Source organism: Siniperca chuatsi, linkage group LG12 (assembly GCF_020085105.1).
Source record: "Siniperca chuatsi isolate FFG_IHB_CAS linkage group LG12, ASM2008510v1, whole genome shotgun sequence".
Classification (NCBI taxonomy): domain Eukaryota; kingdom Metazoa; phylum Chordata; class Actinopteri; order Centrarchiformes; family Sinipercidae; genus Siniperca; species Siniperca chuatsi.
Genome location: NC_058053.1, coordinates 22,361,247 through 22,380,389, shown reverse-complemented (window position 1 = coordinate 22,380,389; position 19,143 = coordinate 22,361,247). Strand labels below are relative to the sequence as shown.

At 39.2% G+C, this 19,143-nt stretch overlaps 1 protein-coding gene across 2 annotated transcripts in view; it reads right to left on the bottom strand.

Annotated features, from left to right (window-relative positions):
- slc49a4 (solute carrier family 49 member 4) overlaps positions 1-19,100 on the bottom strand; it is a 47,115-nt gene extending 28,015 nt beyond the window's left edge. For both annotated transcript variants that reach the window (XM_044215749.1, XM_044215750.1), the window contains exons 1-4: positions 18,655-19,100; positions 13,679-13,772; positions 4,747-5,018; positions 3,826-3,955 (exon numbers count right to left, since the gene is read on the bottom strand). In XM_044215749.1, coding sequence (XP_044071684.1) covers positions 3,826-3,955; positions 4,747-5,018; positions 13,679-13,772; positions 18,655-18,949 — 791 coding nt within the window. In that variant the 5' untranslated portion in view covers positions 18,950-19,100. The remainder of the gene's footprint in view (positions 1-3,825; positions 3,956-4,746; positions 5,019-13,678; positions 13,773-18,654) is intronic.
- Positions 19,101-19,143: the final 43 nt, after the last annotated feature.

Sequence of the window (19,143 nt, the reverse complement as noted above, 5' to 3'; positions counted from 1 at the left end):
GCTCAACACACAGACAGATAAAGTACACACACACACACACACTTTAAGATGGTCTTTGAGTTGCAAACTATGGGGGGAACTTGTCCCAAGACACATAACCGGTACAGCAAAAGCACTGTTGCTGTAAACATATGCACACCTTTTCCCTTTCCTGACACTGGTGCACTTCAGACAATGAATCACTTTTATTCGCAGAATGCTTTGACTCCACAGAAAAACAAACACATCCTGTCTCCCTGCTGCAGGCCTGTCTTGTCCTAAGCAGTATGAAGCTACTTGGCCTTGGGGAGAGTATGGAGGGACAATCATAAAAGCCCCGTGAGGGAGCACCTTCTCTGCTTTTCTCGCAGCACCCTTTTCATTAACCTTGCCACAACAGCAGGAAATCAATATCAATGCACCTTTTTCCCCGTCCCCGAGATTATTTAGATAACCAAATGTAAGCAAGCAGAGGCTAGCTACTGGGACATTTCTTTCCCTTTCCTGCTGGTGATAAAACATTTCTCAAAGCTGGCGGTGTCATCAGCTAAGTGCCATTTGTCCTTGGCGGACCCGGCTGGAGTCCAATGCATCAAGATGACAACTTTCCAAGCTAAAGTAAGTATGACTGGGGAGGGAGTGTCATCAATACTCAGGCTTTGGGCTGTTTAGTATTCCCTCACACTGTGATCAGAATACAACCATAACTTTACACCACGTGTAGAGACACTCAGGCTTCTAATTAGGCTGCTGCTGTGGAAGCAGATGTGAACAGCTGGAAGCACTCATCAAGCTGAAGATCATTAACCAGTGCTCAGACCCTGACAGGCTAAATGGATGAACAGATACATCAATGGATAGGTATCAGGCAGATTAACTGCATAGTTGGCTGACACCTTCTGTTTGTCAGCCTCTACAGATATAAACTTTGCCAGGGATGCACCGTATCAGCTAGAACCATTGAACCATGTAACCAGTCCACTTTAAATACACTTTCAAACTATAAAATTCTGTGTTTACGCAACATTTATTAGGTCACCGCCAGTGTTGTGCAAGTTACTGAAATATAGTTAGTTATTAGTTACTTCACTCAAAAGTAATTGAATTACTTTATATATACTATATATTATTTACTGCATAGAAAAAGTAATTAGTTACTAGGGAAAGTAACTTTTGCATTACTTTTCGAATGTCCGCTTCAATTCTCATATTAGTGCACACATAGCTATATTATTTGACATTATTTGACAACTGTCAAATTTTATCTATCATTGTATCCATTATGACTGATGGGAGTGATTAATACTCCCAACCACCAGAGGGCAGCAACGACTAGCGTTCCTACCTGTAAGCTACACTTAGACAGTAGGATTTAGTAGAAGAAGACTCACATGAAGCTGGATGTATGTTAACCGAGGGTTGCTACAATAACTAGTTGATGAACCCAAGTTTCTTCAGTTTATATTAGAAACATTACAATCACTATGATGAAAAGCAAGCTCACATTGCCTGAACTGTCTTGCGCCACCGTAAGGTCGGATGATGTTAGATCATAAACCGGAAAAACAGGGGAATGGGCTGCTATCCTCTGCTGTTGTCCACTATTTTCAGGTAAAAAAATGAACAAGCCCATTTAAATTTCAGTAATTGTAATTGCCTTATTTAATTTGAAAAAAGTATTTAGTTACATGTCTAACGGAATTACGCATTACAAAGTAACGTGTTACTCCCAACACTGGTCACGGCAGACTTACCAACTTTTAGTCCCACAGCAATCTCTAGCCTCATGTTACCTACCTTACATAAAAATTATCCAAATTGGTTTCATACAGTGAGGTATATAGATTTAAAATTTTGGGTGAAAAATAGAACTGGTATTGGATCAGGAATCGGTATCGGCAGATACCCTAAGTTGAGGTACTGTATTGGGAGAGAAAAAGTCTGATTGGTGCATCCCTAAAGTTAACAAGTCTGTGATTAGTGGTGAATCTTAAGAGTGCATACAGATACTTACATACTTAAAGTCTGAAGTAATTAAATCACAGCTAATGATAATTGGTGTATAACCTAAAAGTATCCACTTTTGTTGCAGAGTTTGCAATGGTGATTGGAATGGTGGAAAAATATCTGACTTCTTAGCTGCTAAATGTTCCACTTGTCTCACTAACTAATCAATTACTCTGACATTAGGCACTGGACAGGAAGCAGACAGTGGATTTTTGAGGGCATTTTAGTTGAAATCAGCTCCATGCTACTGCTGGAAATATGACGATGATGATGTTAAATGCAAAGAGATTTAACCAAACAATTAATGTGCTGTAAAACCAAAACGCTAAGCTAAAAGAGGCTAAAAAGCTTCACAGAGCTGCAGAGTTGGTAATAATTATGTGTGGGTTTTTCATTACAAGTAACCCCTTTCACATGAACACAGCCATTTTATTAAACTTTTAATATAAAACATTAATTTGTGGCTCTTTAAAGTTGCATTCCTTTTTCCTGAAGTGTTTACATTATTTTGACTACCTCCTGTATGAGTACACATGAATGCAAATATTCAAAAGTCACTTTTCCGTCTCCGTGTCCAGTCCCTGCAGGAGAATTCTAAGGCTTGATGTTGCTGGACCGAGATACAACATGTTTTCCAAACAGGTCACTGGAAGGCTGCCTATCACAAGTGGAACAGAAACCCTCTCAGCTGGATGGCCTAGTTAAGTTGGCCAGTCTGTGTGTATGTGTGTGTGTGTGTGTGTGTGTGTGTACTGTCCAAAACTATGCATTAGGTTGATATCAGTTTGGTCCCTGTGATCTATCTGAGGGAGCTCTTATAGGGAGTTAAGCCTCTCTGTGCTGGTCAGAGGCCTGTGGAAAGCATGGCACTGTAGTGAAGCTATTTCTTACTACAGGGGACCAAGTGTAGCCAACAAAGCTAGGCCAACTCCCTGGCTGCAGTCGCCCAGCTTTTCTTCTCCCTTCTCCAGCCTTTTAATCCCTGGCCACTGCCACGGGCCTCGTTCCTCCACAAGCCAGGCAAAAGGTGCAGCACTTGCTCCTCAGGCAATGCTATTTCCTCGTGGCCAGGGGGATAAATATTGCCTTGGTGGAAAGTGCAACAGGGTGTAGTGATGGGGGTGTTACAGGGTTATAGTGAAGTGTGAATCAATCATTGTCTCTAGATTTCCTCTTAGCTCTTCCCTTTTGCCTTTCCCAGGAAGGAGGAAAAAGACAAAGGTGATGAAACATCAATAAATGCATTCCACTACTGAGATTCAGGACCATCTCCCTCTCTCTTTAACTGCATGCGTCAGTGGTGTCTTGACCCTGATGGTAGAGATGCAGAGGATGATGTAGTATTCAACAGCGACTAGTATATTATAGCTTAGTAATTAATCTAGAGGGAAGACTGGGGTTTCTTTGATAACAACCCAAGCAGATGGTGAGTGGCAGACCCCTTCATTAAGATTCCATATCCTTCTCCAGCTCAAGATTCTGTCACTTTAACTTTCTAAGACAAGAAGCGCGCAATGCATCAGCAAATAAGAAACCAAACTAGACCTAATGGATTTGTAGACACAGTGGTTTATAGAGAAGGTGCTGTAGAAATACGCTCTTGACTGCTCTCTTAGAGTCTGATGTCAAAAACATAACAGCACCTGAAACTAATTTCAAATGCAGTACTGAAGTTTCACTTGCTTTACACGTCTACACCCGAGTTGAATCAAGGACACATCAAGTTAGGCATACTGAATAATGTACTGAAAGAATGATCTCAACAAAAGGTGTCAGATGGTATTGGTCCTTCAGATGACTTTGTGTGTGTATGCTGTATGTGTGTGTGTGTGGTTTTACCTAAGAAGTCTGCAGATGCTGCTCCTGTAACTGAGTCTCTGGCTTGCAGCGGCCACACTGGGAGGCATCGGTGGCCGTGAAGGGAAATAGAGCAGGACTGCTGCAAAAAGCACAGCAATTGCAGCCAACTCTGCCAGAGCACAGAGACACAGACAAAAGAGACATATGTGTTATTTTCATAGACAAGACAGTCAGACCAATTTGACATTTAAAAAAAAGGTCACTGTGACATCCAAAAGTCCACTGAAACCATCCCTGGAATGAACATAATGACCTACTAGACAAGACTATAGATTAAATACATGTCCGTGTCACACAATCATGCAATCTGGCATAGCAGTGATTGATATCTCAACTTATTTCTCTTGAAGAAGCATCACACTTTACAGTTTGGTTATTTCCAGAAAGCTCCATTGCAGCAATATCCATATGTCTTATATGTCATATGTGGATTGATCGAGCAGCAGCTGCCTATTACTCCCTGATAGAGTTGCATTTCCACTCACATTGATCTATCATTTGGAAAGGTAGCCGGCTGCTTTGTCAAATGTCTGTCCTTTTTTCTTTTGATGACCTCCAAAACTTTTGGTTCACAAAAGGTGTCTGCTTTGTCCTTTAAAAATGAATAACAATACTACCTTAGGTTAAACAAAAGTCGCAGCCTCAATCTATTACAGCATGCTTGTTTCTGTTTTCAGTGTGCTTTTAATTTTCTGAATCAGTTAAGCATAACAGTCCCAGCAATCTATTTTTCAGAGGGGCGGTTATGAAGATTATAATTGGGGATTTTTGGTGTTTGTGCAAAATTCTTGGATCCCCTCGCCTGATTGTATTTGTGTCCCTTGATGGGGCAGACATGATGTTGAAATGATGTGCTATTGATCCTCCATGCCCTCAGAGGTTCTCGCTTGCTGTTAGTACCTGCATACATGACCAGCTGGATCCTGTCTTGTATGGAGCTGTCGGAAACCGCTGCTGCCATCGTGGTTACTGTCAGGGTGTCATTGGGGGCTGGTACTACCAGAGGTCCTACTATAAATGAAGCAGCGCCTCCTAAGTAGGAGAAGAGTGAGGCCACGGCTGTAGCGGTGGCTCTCTGGTCAGGGGCGAACCATGTGGTGGAGAGGAAGGGGCCGGCACTCATTATGGTTGGGCCGGCTAAACCGTTCAGAAACTGACCTCCGTGTATCAACCTGTAACAGAAACAACAGGAAGAAACAGCTTAAATTCTTCACTAAAACCAAAAACAAACAAACAAAAAATAAATCCACACACCAAATTGTGAGAAAGTGGTGTGATAGTAGACATAAACATCTGTGCTGCAATTTGTACTTTGTTTTTAAACAGCAAATATCAAGAATTATAATCTTGTGATGAGCGTGGGGTTCCCACTCTTTTAAAGAAATCATTTTCCACAACATAGGGACTACTACTAAGTGTCAAGTAAAATAATAATAATTAGGCTAGTATATGCAAACAGTGAGACCAGGTGCTCAAGGTTATTTAAGTCTAACAGTTAGTCAGGTGTCACAAATCCAGTTTTCTCAGATCAGCTGCTTTCAGTTACTGTAATGAAGTTTAGTCTGTCTCTGAAAGGCTGAGTCTGCGTTGTGTGCGTCCACAATGACCTTGAAAAGCTACTAGTAAATTCATGAAAATGTGATCCTATGATATTTAACTTTACATCGTCCCTGACCATATGTGAGATTTCAGCTGCCAGCTGTTGCAGGGACATTGCAGAAAAAGCAAGTTTGGAGAACTGTGAAGCCTTCATAAAACAACCTAATCATAATTTTGTGGCTTATTTTACAGGAAAATGTATTGTTTTCCAAGACATTTTGGTCAATTTTGTCATTGTCTAGGACACTTATTGGACTGGAAAAAACTTTTATTACAGAATTTTAGGTTTTTAGGACATACTATAGAAATCCTGTAAACACAACAAAGACAAACATGGCTGCAGCTGTGAGCCTCAAATCAGTTTTTATATTAAGTTAAAAATAAACACATGAAGACAGTAATAAAGTATTTGTTAATAATATCTGATGGAATAATGACAGAGCCAAGGAAATGAAAATAAGGTGCAATTATCTCTGGGGATGTAAGTACCAACTTGCCCCTGAGAGAGTCCAAGTTGCTGTACAGTCTCACTTGTGCACCATCAGACTGAGCTGTGCGAGACAGATGTACTCTGAGATGTGCCCTGATGCCACCAGACCCCTCACCACCTCCCCCCACCTCCAAAACTGTCTGACTGAGACAGCCAGCCGCCAGAGACAGCGCATGGCTGATTGTCTGTGAGCTCAGTAAAGACACCATTCATTCAGAGCAGTCTGAGACGGCTCAGCTGGGAGAAAAGGAGAACAGTAGGGATGGAGAAAGTAAAAAAAAAAAAGGTAGTAAGAGAAAATAAAAAGGAAGAGAGAGGACAAGGAGGGATTAGGGGTCTGATTCTGGGTTTATGGTATATAAAAATATACCGTATGCTTGCATTCAGATTGTAAATTTGACAGAGAGTCCTACTGATTCTTATTCAACATAAGTGATTCTACATTAGTGAGTGCAGGCTAGGAGGAGAAAACTGGATGTTTTTAAGTTCAATTAATTTAACTTTAGCATTTTAAGGTCTTGTTAAAAGATCTTGTTAATACTAGTTTGGATGACATATATCACCAATTAGGTAAGTGAAATAAATTTTAAAATAACTTTAGATCCAAGGGTATGTGACAAGAATTCCCCTGTGTGAGGATGACAACTATTCCTAATTATTCCTATTGTCCTATTTAATTAGGACACAATACTAGTGCTGACATGATACCCAAGTTTTGGTACTGATACCATAACGATACCTTACTATGAGAACTATGAACATGTTTTTTCTACAAAACAAACAGAAGCAGCCTTATGCAAACTTTACCTTAAAAAAAATACAGTCTGACACTGGCAGTTCTTTTTAATTTTAATCAGGGACTATGTGATCAAAGAATAAGCACACAAAATTACAAATCTCAACAGACATTCGATGCCAGCTTTTGGTTCTTGACAGTTTTTGATACGTACATACATACATACATACCAAAAACGTATCACGGTTTGACACCCAGTCCTACATTTAAAAAAGCAGTATCTTCAGACTTAAAGCAGGCATATACCAGTTTGTTTTACTCTTCAGTGTGCTTACACTTCTCTTCCCTCTAACTCTTTTTAACTTTGCAGTTCATTGCCTCTGGGGTTCACAGATAAATGTGTCATGGCAGAACACAAGGTGCAGTGGTCACTGACAAACTGATTGGAGAATAACTTGTTCACCCTATATCTCCTCCCCACATCTCAGACCTGCTAACATCCCAGCCTACACACTAGCACCTACTAAAATACTCTGTGGCTCTTACTTTTTATTCAGCCTTCTTTCTTTGTAGATTTCTTTGTGTCTCAGTCTTGCTCAATTAACTGCAAGAGTTTTTAATTAGTGCAGATTAGTGGACTTCCATGATGGCATCTATGAGTATGTTTACACACTAGTATCCCGTTTTGATCATGTGTGAGATATGACATTCACATGGAATGCAGAATAACCAGGTTATTCACCTCCCTGTATACATGACTAACATTATCATGGTTTCTGATCTGTTCATCTGCGTTGGTGCAGTCATGTCTTTGACTCCACATCCAGCTGTCATTTCTGTACCAAGGAAGACACTGCTGCATTTACCACTCTGCTGTTTTCCTCTCCATCTTATTATGAGTGATGGAAGACGAGAGCGACAAGCAATAAAATTTATCCCCCACATTACCAGTGTCACTCTGTCATTTCCACTTCCGCATAAAGATTATCATTGCATCATTTGTCATTATATTTTTGTTTTACAGACTTACCACTACGTGACTTAGATAAAAGATGCACCTGCTCATGTGGCAAAAAGTCAGAAACCTGGCTAATGTGTTTACATGCTACAGTATCCCAGTCTCAGAGTAGTAACCCAGCAAACATATTCAGGTTTCTCAAAACCTAGATACAGTCTTATCCAGAAAAGACCATAAAAAACATGTTAACTTCAAGGATATTAGTATGCATAGAAATGTGCTCTATGTTAAGATTTCGTATTTTTGCTGCATATTTAAATGCCTTTGAGTTGTCTTTAGCCACAGATATCATTTGAAAAAATTAAGGTATCACAAACTGGCTTTCTTAGGATTACTGTTCATCACATGACACATTAGGGTAATCGAAAGCATCTTTCAGCTTGTGACTGACAGGTTATATTGTCGTCCCTCTAACCAAGTGGTGCTCAATTTCAGCACTACATACTTTACATTGGAATCATTAGCTCTCAGGTGTCCAAAGACACCTGATCCACGTGCTCTAACTGTTTGGCCATGTCACAACTTGAATCCTTCATAAAATTTAAAAACATTTGAGACATTTTTTCATGTCATCTCTCCATGATTAAGAAGTTTTTTGTGTACTGTCACACTTTGTTTCCCCCTAAGTACAACACTAGGCATATTGCTATGCCTGGGCTCCATTTGGCTGGGCTGGCGTGTCACTTGTTTCGTAACAACAAGGGCAGAGAAACCCACTTGAATGGAGTCTATATTGTTTACGATGCTGTTAATAACACACGTTATTTTGTTTACCTGCCGCACAGAGCCGTTGATTCAAGTTGGCATAAGCGGCATGTGCCGTTTTGTGTGCCGAATTGAAATAGAATGAAAACCACGACCAACTGGCCCAAACCGGCACTGTGCCGGTCAGATTTTGGAGCACACTCTGTGATTATAGTCTCATTTAGGCCTGGGAAGGGCCCAGATACCAGACTGGTCCACCTGCTCCACTGTATATTCTCATTAGACACAATGATTATTCCAAGCCCAACACTCAAATCCAGTTTGTCCAAATACTGATTATTAAAGTAACAAAGACACTCAGCATAATTTAAAACAATAACTGTGACCTAGTGTGACCTCAAAACTGGGTATCATTTGAACGTTTTCTTACCAGTGTCAATACGAAGTTTTTGTACAAAAACCTAAATGATACTTTTTCTCCATGAAGTATTTTACTAAATTATTTGGATTATTTTGACAAAACAAAATATGCCAACAAAATAAGCCAAATTTCTCAAGTAAGTCAGTGTTTAATTCTGTTTCAACACAAAAAGCTGAATTAGAACTTATAAATAAAATGCAATATAAAAATAACAAAACTATAGTTAAAACAAGGATATATATATCTGAATAAATAACCATTACTAATAATCTGACCAATTTGATGACAGCTTTCAGTACTTCACAGTTACAAAGTTTGGTCAGTATTGAAGTTCAGTACCCGGCCTTACTGTCTATATGCTCTCAGGATGGATGTGACTAAGAAAATTGCCTTTAATGTGACAGGTGATGAGGACGGATGGTGAGTAACATGAGTATGAGAGGTCACATGGGGCAGGAGAAGAAAGAAAGGGAAGGGAGCAGCTTTTTTTTTAACTTGATGATTAAGTTAATCAGTATTGATGAACCCTGTCAGATGGAATCTGATCGAGAATGAGACAAAGGAGCCAGCAGTGTGGTGAAATCATCCCACTGTTTCTGGTCCGCCAGGGCTGACAGACCCAATTCTGCCATCACAAAAAGGCCAGGCCAATTCTGTCTCGAAAATGACACCACAGCAATCGTCACAGTAATAGGACAGCCTGCTGCGGGACCCACAATGTGTTCTGATGGCCAATCAGACAGTGTCTGAGTGAGTCGGAGATCTAACCGATAGACGCTTACTAATCATACAGCTGATCTGTATTTAAATACATGAGAGAGACAGATGGAGAGTGAATGAGTGAAAACACAAGAGATCGAGGAGGGTAAAAATGTGATGTCTTTGATTTGAGAGCAGACTTAATCACAGCAAGGTCTAATCAGTGACCACAGATGCAACACTGCCTTCTCTCTCCTTATCTGAACTTCACCAAACAAACGCTCGGTTCTTCTTCAAATGTGACTGTAGCAGCTACACAGAAGATCCTGGTTATAAAAGAGAGGAACTTCCACTGCTCACAAGTTCACAACTGCCTTTGATTTCCTAAGGAACGGATCTTAAAAACTTAAAACAAAGAGGCGGTTTATTTCCTCAAGAGGATATCATAAAAAGAAAAAGAAGTAATCGGCTATCAAACATGAAACAGCATGTGGAACAAACACAGATGTGCAGGGGGCTGTCAAGGGAACTTCTAAACCTGGATAACTGTTGCCACTTGTCTCCTGATCAGGGGAGCAGGAAACTCAAATGCTGTGTTTGATCGCTCTTGCAATGCCCTTGAACTCCACATACTCAAAATTCTGACGCCAGCTAGACTGAACTGTTTTGTTAGATCCCCTCCCTGTCTCTCAGGTCATTTAAATCATCATCAAAGTCCACACGTCTGATATGAACAAAATATCCTATTTACGAGAGCCGGCACACACAGCAGCAACACAGGTCACTAAACAAAGCTCTCACAGTCTGATCATGTTTTGTCTCCATTACTGCAAAGCAAAGAGTGACATCTACTGGTGATCCAGGGAGTAACATGATTCAGCCTGTACTTTACTGTGATAATCCACTATGTCATCCATTAAAACATGGCTTTAAGAGCTGTGACCTATTGCATTTAATATGCAAATTAGGCTGAACTGTGTCAGAACTAACATTTGCTGTGTGATTCATGTTATCTCGGCTTTCACTGTGCTATCTTGTTTTCTACTTTGAATACTGAATCTGAAGAGGTAAAGGCGTCTGTGAAAGGTTGTCCCCATCATCCAATGGGAAAACAGCAGGCAGCTCTGACCCGGGCAACACACCTTGAACTTTTTTGCGCTTTTTAGCTTGAGCTCAGCAGACACCAAAAACTGAAATATGCTGTAGTATGGTTGTATTCAGGAGGGGTGAGACTTAAAGCATATTGGAGATACTGGTTTTTGTACTAGACTGACACTTCAGTAATGCTGAATTGTAAGTTAGTGGACTAACAGTCCTGCCCTGAGCGTATCCTAACAAATAGAGGAAGAGGTGCCTTGTGCCTTTGCAGCCCTGTTCCTATTTGATTCTATTTCCCCTTTACAGTAAAAGGGTCTGGTAATTGTTAGCAGCCATGTTAAAATTATGCGCACATGCTAGTGTGCGGTGCTTTGGATAAAAGCACACAACAAATGTCAAGTTGAGCTGTATTAGCCTTAACTGGAATGTTGTTGAATGAGGGTCAAGAGAGGTTAAATTTTCATGAGATTATTTTGACAGATATTACGATTGCGATATGATTCGCAATTAGTGGGAATGATCATCATTTTCACTGAAAAAACTATTAAAATCATGTTAATGGGACATTTGTTGGGGTTTGTACCAAACAAACACATTTTCTTACATCAGGAGAACAAGCTTTGTAGGCCAGGGCATCTCTGCAGCACTGCAGTACTTAATTATAATTCTGTTTTGCCTTTACCTATATCAAAAATTGCAGCTTCTGCAATTTGGATATTTCACTTAGCCATATTGAGAGTTTAATAATATTTCGATTAATTGCGCAGCCCTATTCGCGGGTGTTATGAACCTGAAGTCTATGGGCCTGAAACAATACTGAATCAGGCACAACAAAACAACAATTGCTGTTGCACTGCCATAAATTATCTATAGGCTATCAATAGAGGGGAAACACCAATTTTACACATTAACATCAGTTTACTTGCTATGGTTAACACTTCTCAACCTGTGGAAACAGTTGTATAAAGTTGTCTGTGGCTCAGAGGGATTTTAGTTAAGGCTGAGAAATAAATAAGCCCTGATGCTGCCATCTGGGTTAACTTGGCTTGGAGAGAGACATTTTTAACATAAAGCTTGCGTTAAAAACTGGGGACATGGAGTTTGAAAGACATTGACATTTACCAGGCAGGGATGATCTAAAGAAAAAACTATTGATTTGGATTATGGGAAGTGTATGATCCAGTATCTTTGGCCCTTACTAGGACTAAAAGTCAGAATATCTCAGTCTCAGTTGCAACAATTTCTGACCATTTCTTTTTTAATCCGTCCGTTTAAAAAAGGCTCCATAATTGTGTGTGTGGTTTACTATGCAGGCCAGGTACAGTAAAATAAAACATCCTGAAGATTTAGGACACACTACTAAAACCAATGACAAAAAGTTTGACTAAAGCTATGGTATAGCCACTGGGAAATTCTCCACATTTCGCACAAACATAGAATATATTTCTGCAGAAACATGTTGTGAAAAGGAAAGCCCCTGCCTTGTATGGCCTGTAAACGCTGCCACTGTAAGACATAACCAAGGACACGTTATGTTGTTATGTATGTGATCTGTACAAGGCTAACAGTCCGTGATAATGTCTGCACAAGTGCCAAACATATTTAGTCTACATGTTGGTATGAGCATGTAGAAGTGGACTTGTGAAAGGTTACACTTGATTCAAGGCTGTGAAAAGAGCCCTTGAAAGCTATTAGTATGGGCTGTGAAGAACACACAAATACAGAATGCTACAACCAGGTTGCAAAACCTGTCATTTCTCAGCAAATTGTAAATACTCTTTACTAACTTAGGCGCTATCACAAGGGAATCATGATTCTATCACTACTTCTTCCTAATATACTTTATCAGAAGGTTTTACTTCTCCTTACATTTGGCTGGTATCAGTGTACCATTGGCTGTTCACTGCACTAATGGCTTTCTTACCACAGCCTCATGAGAGAAAGAGATTGAAAAACAAAATTGATTTATCTGCTCTTTGAAAGCCGAAATTATTTTAAAGAAATCCTCAAATCCATGGAGTGACAGTGATATGTGACTCATTCTGTGGAAATACAATTTCTTCTATGTATTGATATTTTATGATATACTGCCTCATTGTGCAGCCCAATAGGAATCATTAGACAGATTACCACTCAGAAATATTCAATGAAATTACATTTTTAAAAGGCATATTATAATTGAAATGACCTTCTCTGAGCTCTTGCACTTTCTAAAAGAGGAACTGAGGACTGAGCTCATGAGTAAAACTGAGAATGAAACACTAAGAATAATGGGATTCTTTTTATGTTTTCCAGTGATGGCCTGTCAAAGTGCTGCCTGATAAGGACAAGGACACAAAAAATAAGTAAAGCATCCAGACAGTATTGAGCTGTCTTTCAGAATCCTGTTCTCTGGCAGCCAAATACTTCCTGACTTTCCCTCTATCCAGTTACAGGTTTCTACTTAGACGAAAAAGGAACAGGTCCTTGGCTGGAATCAATACAGCTGAATACAACATAACATAAAATAGTAAAATATTCTTGTTATAATTTCCCAGAGCCCAAGGACACATATTCAAATTGTGTTTTCTATCCAGTTTCAACAGTCCAAAACCCAAAGATATTCAGTTTATTATCATATTTGAAGAAGAAAAGCATCACATCCTCACATCCCTCACAGAAGCTAAAACCAGTGAATTTTTGCTTGAAAAATGACTTGAAAATAATTAATCAATTACCAAAATAGTTGCTAATTAATTTTCTGTGGATTGACTGATCCATTAATCTAGTAATCTTGTCAGCTACATCACAAATCATGGTGAACTCATTAAACAAGGAAAGGTCCATCAGACACAAGCATCTCTTTTTGTCCATAAACTGATGCACATAGCTGGTCCTGAATTGGCTGTGGCAACTGGTTAGAAACGTTTGCCTGATAAATCAAATTATGGAAATTATGGAAGGCGTATGACTGTACTAAAGATCACAAGTCATTCTCTGCCTCATTTCCAAAACTTTTCAAAAGATCATCATGACACTAGCCCCCGTGAACCATCTGCTACCATACTGTTTACAGAGGAGTCTTACCATCGTCTGAGATGCTGGTCTGTCAGTGGGATGCTCCTTAGAGCAGCTCCTAGCAGCATGAAGAACGCAGAGAGGAGGAGGGATGCCCGCAAACCTGAAAAACACAAGAGAGGGTGATGGAAGGGGAGAAAAGAGTAAAGTGTGGGCAGATAAGAAAAAGGAAACTAAGATGGTGAACATGGTTGAGGTCACCAGCCCATATAGTCAAAAGTAATTGTATTACTTCCAAAGCAGGGCTGCCACTAATGATTATTCATTCTTGATTAATATGTTGTTTGTTTGTATGTTTAGTCTATAAAATATACTAAAAATATAAAATAGTGAAAATGTCCATCACTCTTTCCCAGAGACTAAGGTGACGTCTTCAAATTGCTTGTTTTGTCCGACCAACAGTCAAAAACCCAAAGATGTTCAACTTACAATGATATAGAAAAAAAACAGCAAATCCCATATTTGAGAAGCTGGAGCTAGCAGATATTTGGTATTTTCTACTTGATAAGTTACTTAAACGATTAATTGACTACCAAAATTGTTGCTGATCCATTTTTGACTGACTAATCATTAAAGCACCTACACTCAGTTGCCAGTTTATTAAGTACACCTAGTTAAAACTAATGCAGTCTAATACAACAGTTCTAAATTGAAATGAAAGTGAAAGTTATAATGTTCAGTTTTTGTTGAAACTGTTTTAGAGAGGTTATTTTGCCTAACATCAGAGCAGAGAACACAAATACAGTTCAACAGCAACAAACTGCAGCCTCCAAAATTACTGCATTAGTTTTAGCTAGGTGTACCTAATAAACTGGCAACTGAGTGTATGTGGCTAATAATAGCACTAAACGTGTAAAAAGACAACAGGAATCCCGTAGTTACTTGTTTAATATCGCCTGTGTGACAGCAATAGTACAGCCAAAGCGCCTTTCTCTATCAACTTGGAAGTCTCTGTTCTCAGTTTCATCCACATGACGCCCATTTAAGGAAACTCTCTCCACTTCCCTATTCTTTTCTTTCCATGTGAGTTGTCATTTGCTGGAGCTTTGACTAGATCAATATATTAACACCAGTCAAACAGGGCTGGGGTGGAATTGTACTTTATCGATCCCTAATGGGAAATACAGGTCACAACATGCCAATATGGCCTTATGGTGCATGTTAGGAGTTTGTCAGGTGGTTTAGTTTAGATATAACAGCAGAGATGCAGTCAGTCGTTTGTCTCTATGCTGTGTTCTGCTGCATCAAATAATGACACATCACTAGTAGCAACAACTACTGAAAGGGACTTGTCATTAAATCCCTCAACAGAATACTAGTTTTCTGCCAGCTTTTTAAATTAAAGCATTTAGTAAAGCATTTAGGCTTCACTGTTACAGATGCCTTTGTAGTGTCAGCCAATTATAAAAGATTTTTTAAATTCCTTGGATATTCCTCTTTTAAAATGCCTGGGGCAGCACATGCGTAAAGCACCTGCCAGTTCGATTCTGGATTGGCATGATAAACCTACATGGGGAAGAAAATGAGTAGCGCCTGCCCCTCCCTCTTCAACCATTGTTTAGGTGCACTTGAATGATGCACATACCACCCCCAAACTGCTCCTGTACAGCAGCTCTCATGATAAATGTAGTCACCATTAGGCATGGGAAGATATGAAAATTTCATGTTGTGACGATCCTGGCCAAAATAATTGTGATTCTTTATATATTATACCGATAATATTCAAAATATGCTTAAAACTCTATAAATAGCACTAAAGCATACTGGAATTACTTTACCTTGCATTTTGTTAAGAGACATTTTTATTGCATCACAGATAGGACACATCTTTTTAGTGAGCATCCTGTTTAGTGAAAAACGAACAATCAAACAATCTTAAATAAGCTAATCATAAATCATAAATCATAAGGTGCATAAATAAACGGTGGATAAATAAATAAATAACAAAAACATCGTGTGAGCCTGTTTTTTGTTACGGGATAAATCCTGTATTTTTAAATCAGGCTTTTTTTTTTTCACTTCTCTACCATGGTGTCAAATGGTACAGACAACAATTTCATCAGTTACATCAGTATATATAATTTACCCCTGACTTAAGAAATAGGAATTATCCTTTAACAAAAATAAAGCCTAACTGGCATTGGCATTGGGCTTCTCAAGTCACTCATGCAAGGATATTCACGATTATCCCAATTCACAATTGTCCTGATAATGGAAATTCACCACAATCAACTTATCTTGAGCGTTTTGTATCCCGATCCGCGATAAAATCGTATATCATCCCATCCCTAGTCACTGTGCAAGTGTAAGGCAGGGAATTGTCGAAAAAAAAACTAACCAGTCCTGAAACAATTAGTCAATTAATAGACAATTTTGGTGATCAATTATATGTTTAAGTCATTTATCAAGCAAATATATCAAATATATACTGTCATATGTGAGAATTTGCTGAATGTGTCTGTTTTGTCATTGTAAATCAAATATCTTTGAATTTTAGAGTGTCTGTCGAACCAAACAGCAAGTCTACGTCTAATCAGTTAATCAAATTATATTTCTGCAGCATCATGTCATAATAATGTTGCTGCAGGTATATTAATGTACTTGCTGTGATGCATGTGGGCTAATATTTCACACAGTACTGGATTGTATTTAGTGACACAAAAAGTCAGTAACCTATATTTCGGAGAGGCCCTGGAGGACAGCTGCTGCCAGCAGCAGGACTTACAAGCTTTACAACCTCGCACTTAAATGGGTGGATAAGCTCTCTCTGACACATTCTGCAACATCAGCATATATGTATGTCATACCCTAAGAACATTATGTAGGCTTACTACTCCATGACTGCATCACATATGACTTGATCTTAAGACTGTTAGCCTCTTTTAGATGGCAACTACTGTGTTGTTGATGATCAGCAACACAGTAGATCATCCCCCTCCACTACCTTCGGGGAGGGGGTACTACCAGAGGGAAGCCAAGCATTTTCCCCACTGGCAAGTTGGAGCCAGCGAGTGTGTTTGGGAGAGAGACTGAGTGTGTGTATCATACATCAACAACAAGCCTGTTGCAACCTCTAGATGCCATGTAGGTTTTTTTAAACAAGGTCACACTATAGCGTAACACAATTTGTCAGTGCTGAATGAGCTGCCCTAATTTGATATGAGACTCAGAGGCATTAGCTGCAAGCTGGGTATAAAGTTGAGCATTGACTTTACAGGTATGAGGGGAATGTACAGCTGGATTATTTCACCTTATACAGTCTTGTGAGTGAAAAGTTTCTACCACTCACTGAGAGCAGCAGATATGATGTGACAACCTTTAGGCAAGCAAAACACCCAGACCCACTAATAGCTGATGAATCAGGATCACAAGATGAATTGTGTAATTTCACAAGCAAGATTTTGCTTGTGGTCTTTAAATCATCAGCAGCTTGGTTACCGTGATGTTGTTACTGCGTTGTAACTGTTTTTGTCACCTGACAGTTCAGCCTGGGCATGAATGTGTCAGTCAGGTGATGCAGAGGAACTGGTTAGGTGAAGTGCGCTCTGACTCAGTAGCTCAAGTGAAGAGCTCTTCTGCAGGCAAAGGCACTGTACAATATGTTCTGTGGTTTCAAGACCATTGTGAATTTAAACTCTTTTAAAAGAGAGAAGTCTTAAAAGCCCTTCAAGAGTTGCTTATCTTCTCACATGGGTCCAACTCTGACGATAGACGACAGACACTCGAAAACCCTTTTGCACAGACTGATGTTAAATTTAAAAAGTGATAGTGGTATCAGTCCATTGTTTTTACTGCCCGTAGTTTCAAGGATCATGTCAATTAACACAAATGCCAAATCTGCAAAACAAGAAAAGTATTCATTAAAAAAAAGAATAAAAAACTAAAAGTAATTGTCGACAATTGTTAGTTGTCAACAATTCTGATTATCAACTAAGTTAGCAAGCAAAAATGCCAAACATTTGCTGTTCTTCTTAAATATGAGGATTTATTGCTTTTCTCTGTTTCATAACTTCATGTATAGACTTAATAAAATGAAAATCGACAGATTAATCTGAAATGAAAAATATCATTTGTTGCATTCCTCTCTAAGGCTCATGCAATTTTTAGACTACATATCAGTATCGGCCAATTCAGAAGGGGAAATATTGGAGAATGGTATTAGCTTTGTATAAAACCTATATATGTATATCCATCTCTCTGTGGAGGGTTCAGGTGCCTTACTGTAAGATGGGGAATAATGGTTTGACTTGTTCAGTTTTATTGTTTATACTGTTACTTCAGTTATTTAAAAAATGTTAATTGGTTTATCAAATATTGACAGACACAGACAGACCTACAATCTACTGGCCACCAGTTTCTGCTATGGTATTTAAAAAGTGACCCTTTCTAAATACTATGGAGGCAACATTTTGGATAACAGCCAGTGGCGAAAGAAGTATTCAGATCCTTCACTTAAATAAAAATATGAATACCACACTGTAAAAGTCATGCATTGAAATGTTACTTTCATACTAAAAGTATGCAAGTATAGGAAAATGTACATAAAGTATCACAAGTAAAAGGACTCAATGCAGAATAATGAATCCTGTGACTGTAATACTATTATATCATTAGATTATTGTTACTCATGCATTAATGTAAAAGCAGGATTTGCATTTGGGAAGCGAACATGAAATGTTTTTGCGTGAAAAATGACAAACGATTATCTAAATAGTTACCAATTAATTTTCATAACGTCAAATACTTACAATCTGACGGATTACAGAATACTGTGTGTGACCACTAATCTTACTGAATGAAAATAAGACGATCAAGTGTAGGATGTCAAGTAACAACACCAAACATTTGATTGATTTAACGTCAGCCATCTAAGATATCAATGTATCATGTGTTTTTTAGGACTTAACTACGTTTGATAACGTCCCCATAGAGGAATAATACAAACGTTAAGATAGGACACAGTGTACCAAATTAGAACAGCTCACCTTTTTTATCCATTAACCACATAAACAGCAGCCAGGGAACGAAACCCACCGGGCCCCACATTACCAGAACTGCAATGTCCGACTTAGTGAAGCCGTACGCGTGAACGGCCGAGTTCTGGATGGGACCCCAGAAGTTCCACACCATCCCCTGCAATAATGCCAGCAGGGAAAACAGGGTCAGAACCAGCCATCTTCTTCCGTACACTCTGCTGTTTACTGGTTGACTGTTTGTCTCCGAATGAGAAGGGACTATAAGCGGCTCCCTTTCCGTCTCGGTGCTCGAACCGGCACCCATGGTAGCAGTCTGTTTGTCAGTTCAGTTAAAACTCCGGTTGTAACGGATGTACAGCAAGGGGAAATGGAAGTCTCACCGGGGTTCTGTCGACCACACAAACAAAAACAACCGATAGCTTCGGTCTCTGACACTTAACTTTACTGCGCATGCCCAAACGGAAATAGTTTCGGTAGTAGAAACTGTAGTCATTGGGC